General features: G+C 40.0%; 1 protein-coding gene across 1 annotated transcript; it reads left to right on the forward strand.

Annotated features, from left to right (window-relative positions):
- The first annotated feature begins 2,826 nt into the window (after window positions 1–2,826).
- Window positions 2,827–5,597, forward strand: LOC140781766 (uncharacterized). The gene has a single exon (XM_073127957.1). It carries the CDS (start codon window positions 3,136–3,138, stop codon window positions 5,407–5,409), a length of 2,274 nt encoding a protein of 757 aa, XP_072984058.1. The 5' UTR covers window positions 2,827–3,135; the 3' UTR covers window positions 5,410–5,597.
- The last annotated feature ends 5,063 nt before the right edge of the window (window positions 5,598–10,660 follow it).

Consider the following 10,660-nt stretch of genomic DNA (forward strand, 5'->3'; position numbering starts at 1 on the left):
TATGTTGCAAATAAGTTCTAATCTATGTTTCTAATTATAAAATATCTTCAAAAGTTCGAATAAGGTAGTATCTATCTTATTCATTATCATTCTTCATCTTTTTCTGATCATATTTTATAGTTAATTTATAAAATTTATAAATTAACTATGAATTTTATAAAAAAAATTATGAATTATAATTAGAAAAAGAAGAAGGATAAGGAGAAACAAGAGAGATACATTATTTTATTTTTATGAATAGCTTGTATAGAATTGTGTTGAGTGGAATAAGAATAAAAAGACTCTAATGTGATTGTATAGAATTGTGTTGAGTGGAATAAGAATAAAAAGACACTAATGTGATAGAGGAATGAGAGATAAAAATAAGAAATAGAAGGCAAGTATATTAGGAAGAAGAAGATTGTTTATAGCTTTTGGCTCTTTTTAACTCTTTTGGGAAAAAAAAAAATCTCATATTATGATTTAAAATCTTATCTATTTACAACGGTAGGGCAATAGCAACTAAAATAAACAATAAAATGGTTGGAGAGTCGATATAGAGTTATATAAAAAGTCTCAGATACATTACGCTAGGAAAAATATGTATGGCAACCTTTCCATTGTACGAAATATTTATATAAAATTGTTTTGAGTGGAAAAAGAAAAAAATAGAAAGGTAATGCAAAAATAAGAGACAGAAGAAGCAGCATAACAAGAGTAGAATAACATTTCTTAGTATATATAAAAAGCTTGTATAGAAAAATAAAAATATTTGAAAAATGAAAGAAGAAGAGAGAAAAATAAGACTTCCCTGTTGCGATGTCCCATCAATATTTTGCCGATGTATCAAATGACGTAAGGTTCCCCTTATATATATATATATATAGAGAGAGAGAGAGAGAGAGAGAGAGAGAGAGAGAGAGAGAGAGAGAGAGAGAGAGAGAGAAACTGATCATTACCAAAGAGCAAGGGGTAATGACGCTAAAGAATACAGCCTATGTCCGAGTCTGGCCCATTTAACGATCTTACGTATAGAGCCGGATCAAGCATTAGGGGGATGCGGATCTCATCTTGACGAACGAACTATCATCCACTAGGAAGTGCGAACCATGGGCTCGGCCTGCCTGTCTATGGCGATGGGCGACTGCCAGCTGTGGGTCCAAGGACACAGCATTGATACGTTGCTGTCACGGCGGAGGGGTGACGCTTTTTCACCTAAATAAACGTGAAGCTCACGTGCACCGCGGGGCCCCGCTGAGTGTGGGGCCCGCCATGTTTGGAAACTTAGTAATTGCCGTTCGGACCTCGAGGATCAGCTGGGAAACTAGCTGTATTAACGCTCCAAATCCAGCAACAGGAAACCTGCCACGTGTATATTCACATCCTCCCACTAACCGCCTGACCGTCTGCCTAGCTATAAATGGAGGGGCTTTACTCTCTTTTTTCTCTCTCTCTTTTTTTTTTTTAAGGAAAAGGGGGTACTTTACTCCTTTACTCTCAAAGGAAACGTCTGCGTAAACACCCCTCCATGTAAAGGGATTCTCTTTATCAATTAAAATTCCTTAACATATGTAAATTAGTTCACTTGACAAAATACCGCATTCCGTAATAGCGGAAATATTAGACGTTAAATGAAAATACTCCTTGTCCTTTTGGCGTATAGTCCTTTTTGGAAGGGGGCCTTCCGCAAATGTGTTGTTCTTTTCGGTTCCTCTGTCGCTATTCGGAAAGCAAAGAAAAGTTCAGTCAAAGTCCTCAAAAGATAAACCCAAATCATAGTCAAATTGAAGAGGGGGATGAGGATTTGCTGTCACCCCCTATCTTTTGTCATGGGAGTTGGGTCCATTCTCTTGACCCCATTTTTTCTATTGAGATGGAGCCACTGAACGAGAAGACTACAGAATAGATTCCCCCCCTCTCTCTCTCCCTCCTCTTTACTACTCTTTTATACAATTGCAAATTTACAAACGGTACCAATTCCAATGCCATTGAAATGATCTACTATACTTAAAGTATTGTATTCCCCCTCTCTCATGTGCATGTTCACAGTAACACAAGCCTTTTTGGAACTTTCTGGTGGTCGCTTTCCTCATGGCACGCTCCCCATGTGACCCATCCTCTGCCTTCCTTGTATGTTTCATTATCGCCACTATCAGTTATCCAGCCATCTGTTACTTATCGGGCATTTTTATTCCGTGGGTTGGTGAGGTATCCAAGGATTAACCCTCAGTTTATTCCACTCAATGGCGAACTTATCGACCGTCTGATTAGGTGGAGGGAATTGAAGTGCATGTACGCGCGCACTTGGTGTTCTACACACGTCTCGGCGTCAGACATGGCATTGAGTGTGCTGCGCTGTTGCTTGGATTACAAGTGTTGTTTGAATTCATGGGGACTGTAACTTTTTATAAGAGAAGTATTTTCTATAGCATATTGGCGGCGTTAATTAATTTGACCACCTACATGCATGCAGCTTCCAATCTGTCATCTATGGATGATGGTGAGTTCGGAGGATGCAAGCTGTTTGAGTGGAGCCATGGAGATGGAGTTGCTGGATTGGCTATAAGCTTTGATGTACAAGAAAAGGGTCAGTCACCGTGATTTGATGTTCCTCGTCACTAGTCACCTTAAGGAGAACTCCTTCTCTAATGCATACCCTACTTTTTCAATTCGATTTAGCTCAACTTAATTTATTAGGCTTGTGTCTATATTCTTTAAAAATTATATTAGTGGAGAAACCAGATAATTATCTCAAGAAAATAAATTATAATATGTGTATAATAAATAATTAGTAGATATTAACTCTAATTGCTAGGAGAGTAAGTGAGCGAGAGATGTCACATTAATTGAAAACCACAGATGATATGGGCTGCACGGCCTGCACCTGATAATAGATGTAAATAATATGGCAGAGATGAAACAATACTGTGAACTTTAGTAGAGATGAGGTGGGCTCTTGCCACTAAGCAATGTTCCCTTTCCTCCCTTTGCCACACACTCAGACCTAGAACTGGAAACCCTAAAATATTTTACTCCTCATTGCTTGATTCCAACTTCCAAGGCCTCATCTTATTAGCCTGAGCACCTCTCTCTGTCTCTCTCTGTCTCTCTCTCTCTCTCTCTCTCTCTCTCTCGCGTCTAGATAAAAACACATAGATGAGGAGGAAAAAGAAGTCCTCAATGGACATTGGAGACAGGCAGCACTCACGCAGGGGCGGCGGCGGAGCTGGAAGCGAACTCTTCATCTGCTTCACCTCTCGCCCTTCGTCCTCCTCCTCCACCTCTGCCGCCATGAGAGCCCCCACCTCCTCCTCTTCTAAGTCTCTTCTCAGCCCTGGCCGCTCGTCGACGCCGGGGCCGCCGTCTCTGTCCGCCTCCCTCAGCCGCCGCCTTCGCAACAGCGGCAGCGTCAAGGGAGGCCAGTCCCCGATGTTCCCCGCCGTTGTCGCCGCCTCCGGCGCCGGGGGCCGGCGGAAAGGCGCCGCCTTTGAGGCTGCCGAGCCGTCCTCCCCGAAGGTCACCTGCATTGGTCAAGTCCGCGTTAAGAGCAAGAAGAAGAGGAAGCAAAATGGTGCGGTTTTGAGATCGAGATCGAAGAGGGTAGTGGGTGGGGAGGCCAGTTTTAGGAGGAACGAGGATTGGAGGGAAGAAGAGGAAGTGGGTTTTGAGAAAGAGTGCTTGAGGAGCAAGAACCAGAGGTGGGTGTATCAGATCCCTGTTAGTATTTGCGAGGCCTTGAGGGGATTTGGGTCGGAGCTCAATTGCTTCTTTCCATGTGGGGGGAGGTCGTTCTGCTCATCTTCAAGAGCAGAGTCAGAGGAGGGGAAGGTTGAGGGGAAGAGAAGCACGGGCTCGTGTGGGCAAGTGTTCGCGAGGTGGTTGATGGCCATAGAGGAGAGCGAGGAGGGAAAAAGAGGAGGGGTGGTGGGGTTGGTGGTGGAGGAGAGGGGAAAAGGGGAAGTGGGTTTTTGGGAGAAGGAGGAAGTGGAGGAGTTAGAGTTGGAGAAGAAAGATGAAGTCTTGGTGGTTGGAGAGGAGGAAAAGGAGGAAGGAAGGGTGAGCGTTTGCATTCCGCCAAAGAATGCTTTGTTGCTTATGAGGTGTAGATCTGATCCGGTTCGGATGGCAGCATTGGCGAATAGATTCTGGGGATCTCCCACAAGAGACGTTCAAGTGGAAGAAGAAGAGGAGGAAGATGACAGCCAGGAGAAAGAGCAGGTGGCAAGCATTCCAGAAGGAGAGAGATATGTATATGTTGGAGGTATCAAAGTGGAAGTTGATCCAAAGGATAGTGAAGCAGAGAAGAGCACTCAAGATGCGATTTTGACTGCTGCAGTTGAAGAAATTAGAGACCAAGTAGAAGAAAAAATGGAGTCAAATGTGGAGAAGAAAGGGGAGGAAGAACAAGAAGTTGTCAAAGATGGGAGTTTGGATGATCCAACCAAAACTGAGAGGAACCTTTTAAAGGAAGAAAGTGAAGAGGAAGCAGAGAAAACCCAGTTGCAGGAGAAAGCAGCAGAATCAGTAGAGCTCAAAAACGGAGATAAAGAAGAAGAAGAAGAGATCAAAGGAAGGAGACCAAGCACATCCTCGTCGTCCTCAACCAGGGAGGAGAGGAAATTTCGACGCAGCTCCAGCTCGTCCTCCTCCCGAAAGGAGAAGAGACGGCATAGCTTCTCCACCGAGATAGAAGCAAGGCGACCAAGCTTCTCCAACGAGAAAGAAGCAAGAAGAGCCAGCTTCTCCATTAGCAAAGAAGGGAGGAGAAGGTGGAGCTTCTCCATAGAGCAAGAAGATCTCATAACCGAGTCCAAACTCTACGTCGAATCCAAGAAGAGCAACAAAAGCTCCCCAGAGCCAGAGCAAGCAGAGGAGGACACCAACGTCGAAAACCCAAAGAGCCCAGAAGAAGCCCAAGTAGCCGAAACCAAAGTAAAAGAAGAAACCATTAAAACCGTGGAGGAAGAGAAGAAGGAGAAGAAGAGGAGCGGAGAGTTGCCAGATTGCCTCCTATTAATGATGTACGAGCCAAAGCTATCAATGGAGGTGTCAAAGGAGACGTGGGTTTGTAGCAACGACTTCCTACGGTGGCGGCCGCACCATGGCCAACGGCCTCGAGCCCAAACCAAGGACAGTGGAGAAGAAGGCGGAGGCAGTGAGAGTAAGGGCGGTGAGCATACTGCGGTGACCGTACCCACGAAGCAGGACGGGCAACCATCGGCTCCGCCTTTACCTCCCCCTACACCTCCTAAGCCGTCGGCCGAGCCGCCTAATGTGCTATCCCTCGAGCCGAAGACGAAGCAGTATGAGCCATTCGTTCTGACAAGGTGTAAGTCGGAGCCGTTGAGGTCCTCAGCCAGGCTGGCGCCGGACGCGTGCTTCTGGAAGGAGCGGCATCGGCCCATCGGCGCCGCGGGAATCGGCTTCTAAGCGGAGCCGTCCGATGCGGTTATTGGCTTGTGTTTGTAATACTGAAAAAAGCTCGTCTTTGGTGTTGCTGTTCTGTGGTTTGTATTATAATAATAGAAATTGGCGTCGGTTGTAGATTTCTTCCTTAATTTTGCTTTACTTTTTCTGTAATTGGATGTTCACAATTTTAGATATCTTACTTGAGAAAATTCTCACTGTTCTATTTAATGCTCTTCTATTTTCTTAATCCTAAGTTTTGAGGAGAGATGTTCAAGTGAAGTGAAGCACATCATTTAGTAAGTAGTAACCTATATATCTGATCAAAACGCTATATATAAATTACTTAAAGGGGTCATGTTATATGAAATTTTTTTAATTCAAATCCGAACGATATCGATTAATTATTCGATTTTTTTTTTCTCTTAAATGAAGAAAAAGAAGCCATATATCAAATTATGTGAGCATAAAAAATGGATTTCAATCATTTGTATTTTAAAATATGATCATCGAGACAGCCAAGATGATGAGCTTATAGTGCTAATGGGATAGGGACAAAAGTTGTATGCGTGCTCTCAGGGTTAAATCTCAGCTACATCAATTTAATTAAAATAATATTAAATCTTTACTTTTCTCTAAAGAAAGTGATGAGCCATAGTTAGTCTTCATAACCTCGGCTAAATTAAATCTAACAATAATATAACTCACGTGCAAGAGAAGGCCTATGTAGTTTTATAAATACAAGGTTTTTTTTTATGAGTACCCTTCCAAAGTTTGTTATTTGCATATGTACTCCTCTAAATTTTATATTTATGTGCATAACATAAATCTTTAGAAATTTAATAGACGAAAAAACATAGATACTCTTAGCTAAAAGGAATGTATGTTATAACATTATGAGTGTTTTTGTTTTACAAGTCAGCATCATGCAAAAAGTTAAGAGTTTTAAGGAGTATATATAAAACAAAGATAAGTGTTTTGATAAAAATATATGCAAATATCAACTTTTGAAGGATATACATACAAATAAGATATTTTGAAAGAGTATATATGAAAAATTAAAAAAACTTTTATACAAAAGTTTACAAGAAATATAATTTACAGAGTAGTATAAAAAATGGCCAAGTTGAAAACCAAAGTAGATATATCTATGTGATTCTAATCTTGGTATAGAAGTATCTTATGTTGGCAAACTGAATCCAAATGAGAGAAAGGCCAGTTATAGACCTCATACTTTCAAGTAAATAACTCAAAAGGAAGCATTGCCAAAAGAAATTTTTTGATGAGCTTTCAGCCTGATACAACTACATGATTGCCTTCACAGATGAGAGCATGATGTGGGTCCTTGAGGAGAAGCTCTGACCTGATCAGCAGTGCCGTGAGCAACACTTTAATAAACTATGGCCCAGGTATGAGCAAATACATCTGGCTATAATGCAGATGTCCATCATTGGCGTATCATAGAGGAAAGCCAGTATGTTCACTGAGATCATAATTATGTAGTTTATTTCTTTTCAGGAAATTAGCTTGATGTCATGGATAGATACCTTAAACATGTGTTGGGAATTAGTAGAAGTTCTGAGATCCAAGTTTAGGATCATTGAGATGTAAAGATACTAAGGAGATAGATAGATACTAAGGCATTCATCACCTTGCTCCAGAGAGTGACTCGAGAATTTATTAACATTACACAATTTAGGCTCTCTTTGTAGAGTAACATATATCATGTCTTAATACAACCCTAGTAATGATTCTGGACAGAAGCTACAATCCTTCACACTGCACTAGAATAGTAATTAGCTTAATTAGAGATTTCGCGAGATTTGAAATGATTACTTAAAATATTCGATCATGATACTACTTTAGATAACCAATGAACCGACAAACTTAAAACTTGTAGAGAAGGTGATGAATGCTATGAGTGGGGAATCTTTTTAACTATTGCAGCCATGCCATTCTCCATTCACCTAGCAATTACTCCAAGGATCAACTTGGAAGCATATGTTTTAAAGTTTTCTCACTACAGGGGAAGTACACAAAATCTCATCCCCTTCAGGGCATTTCCACATGGCAGAAGATTGTTTGCAGCGTCTAATGCAGGAATTTCTTGCAATCAGGGATACATGGAGTCCCATGATTGGCTGCAAAATGATTTACAACACTTGTACTTTTAATATCTGCTATTATTCCACAGTAAGTTCCTACATGATGCAGTAAAGCAGCATCAGTACAATGAAATGGCACAGAAGCAAGTGTGCTCATTGGAAGGATATGTCTTGAAGCATTGAGAGCAAAGCAATCCTTGCTGGCCTTCCTCTTTGCCGGCCACATTGAAGGGATGAGAAATGAAGTGGGGAACTTTGATTGCTAGGAGATATGAGAATCCCATTCTATTCCCCACCACCAAATTTGCTTACCAATTAGGTTCTGTCACTTTCTCTCTCAAGGACATTGCTACTAAAAAGTGCTTTTCTATTACTAGTTGCTTGGCTACTTGACTGGTGTGAACTTTTATACATTAAACACAAAAAGATGTTACATAAGCAATTGATCCAAAAGGTTAAGCTACTATAGGTGTGAAGATGATTGATAACAAGAATATGTAGTCCTTTAATACTGTAGCAAATAAATATAATAGACATGTGATACGATCCAAGTCATAATTGAGTCCAACAAAGAATTAGTCTAAGTTCCTAAATTTCATAAATTTATAGTCTATTTAGTTTCGAGAAAGTAATCATCAAATATTTGCACGAAGTCCAAAAATTATGAAACTAAATGAGTTAGATCGGCGATATCATGATCTACATTTTTTATATTCAGATTTCTTTTAGATTCGTACTCTATCTAGGGCGAAACGGAGTTACAATTTAAGAAAAATATGATGTCTAATTTAGATATATTTAATTATTTATTTCTTATTCGATTTAGGATTTTTATTTTATTCTATATATATAGGGTATCATAGCATGTATCTTAGGATGCTTATGACTGCTCATGAATTAAATTTATCTTTTTCAGTCTCTGTATCTCTCTTCTCTCTAGCATTCTCTCTATTGTATAGTAAGTCCTCTCTCTTATCGCTCTCTCCTCTTAGCAATTTTCTCCTTCACCACGTACTCTTTTTCATCATGCAATTCTATCAAAATTATTACCTATGTTTCACCATCACCAACATCAATCCTACCCTAAATTAATCTATCATCTACCATATCAAAACCCTAACTCAACCTATCATCAAGCTACGCCTTACCACGATCTTCTCTTCAACCCAAACACCAAACCCCCTATAATTTCAAGAAGTCCCATTTAAATTCCCAACAATGACAAATTACCGGATCAAGCTTTTCATGTCAATAGCTTGCATCAATGCACATCCCCCAATAATCGATGCACACTACTTCTAGAAACCAAAAGTAGCTTGAGCATCATACTAAGCTTAGAGCTCACCCTCCCTAGTTAGTGCGCACCACTTTCAAACAGTAGCAAAAGACCTTATTTGTGTCTAAGGTTGTTTCAACTGCGATCCTTAGTTAGGTCGCATCATTTTGATATCAAAGCTTGAGTGCTCCAAGATGGTCCACATTAAAATGAGGATTAACAAGAGGTTAATAAGATTCAAACTCGTGACATCTTGAACGGATCTCCCGTTACATAACCAATTAAACAAAAATCTTAAAGTTACGAAGGAAATTGGGTTTATACATTGCCATCAAATATTTAATTTTTGGACATATTTGTCCATGTAATTATGCATATTTATGTTTGTCAGCATTCCACTTATGCATTTGCTGAGAAGGAAAGACTTGGTAGTGATATTACTGAATATTCCTAATGCTATTAGATTTGTGAATATTTGTTAAATGTTGTAAATTAGGAAATTAGGTAAAGCTAGTTAGCAATTGTAGTCAGGTTCATGATTTTGTGCTTGCATTCTCTTCTATAAAGACTTGAGTCGGATCCAACTTAGTTTGGATAGGGGTAGAGTGTTTGAAAATTTTCTGAAGGCATCTTCACCACCTATAGGGAGGCCACCAATTTGTTTGAAGCAGAGGCATGGCTGCTTTAGATTATGAAGATTTTGTGAGTATTGGACTACACTGAGGACTAGAAGGTTGCTTTGATAACCTACATGTTTGAGGATTGGGTAGAGTATTGGTGGCAGATGATCGAGCGCTAGTACATTGGATGGGAGAAGGAGCTGGCTTCTAATAACTTTAAGATCTTCTTTGAGAAGTACTATCCTCAAGCCCTGAAGAAGAAGAAGAACCATGATGAGTTCTTCGAGTTGAGAAAAAGATGTATATCTATGGTGGATTTTCAGGCAAAGTTCACTAAGTTGCTACGGTTTAGCTAGTAAAAAGGAGAAAGTCAACTTCTTTGAGGGAAATATGCGGTTAGCTATCAGATATAAGATCTCACTCTTCCATTGCCAAACACTTCCTTAGATAGTGTCTAACGCACTCCTTGCTGAGAGGAATATTGAGGAACTTCACTAGGAATGAGAGTAGTAACAACCACAAGAGAAGCAAAAGAGCTACTAGGGGTAGGGCGGCAAGTGGACAATCATCTATGTTACGATCCGACCACATAGATTAAGTCGAATCAAGTGAATAAGCTGGCTTTATTTTATTATTTTGAATTTTAAATAAATTGGATAATTCGTATGTGGATCCAATCTGCTAGGGCTCTACTTCTATAAATAGGAGTGGTCATGTGTTGATAATAATCATATAATGATAATTGAGTTTAGTTATTCTATTTATCTCGTCTTTATCTTTTTTATAGCTATTAGATCGTCTTTATCTTCCTAAGAGTAGATCGTAACGTAGAAACCTTCCAATTTTTTAAACCCTAGCCACCTTTCTCCACTATGACCCACCCTACTTTACAGCTATCCACCACCACTCTTGGTCGTCCACCACACTCTGACGACCGCTGCAATGTCGGATATTTTCTATTCTGGCCTATTTCAACCTTCCTCCACTGTTTCATTTATAATTTTTCATCTTGACATCGAATTCATGTGAAACCAATGCAAATCTAACTCACTAGGCTGCCACCAACTAAATTTTTATAATTTTCTTACGTCAAGATCTGTCCAAATCTGGTTCGTAATATTGGTACAAGAGCAAATGTTCCTCGGACAATAATTATCACGCTATCCAAGACGAACAAGGAGAGAGCGACTATGGAGGACCAGGAACTCATTTGTGTTCCTATGGGAATTTCTCTAGCATCCCCCTTCACCACCAACAACTGTTGATGATGAACC

Source organism: Typha latifolia, chromosome 2 (assembly GCF_019914945.1).
Source record: "Typha latifolia isolate L0001 chromosome 2, TyphaL0001v2, whole genome shotgun sequence".
NCBI classification, from domain to species: Eukaryota; Viridiplantae; Streptophyta; class Magnoliopsida; order Poales; family Typhaceae; genus Typha; species Typha latifolia.

What these genes read in the sequence shown, in the direction of transcription:
- LOC140781766 (XM_073127957.1), top strand. Translation starts at nt 3,136, where the DNA reads ATGAGGAGGAAAAAGAAGTCCTCAATGGACATTGGAGACAGGCAGCAC.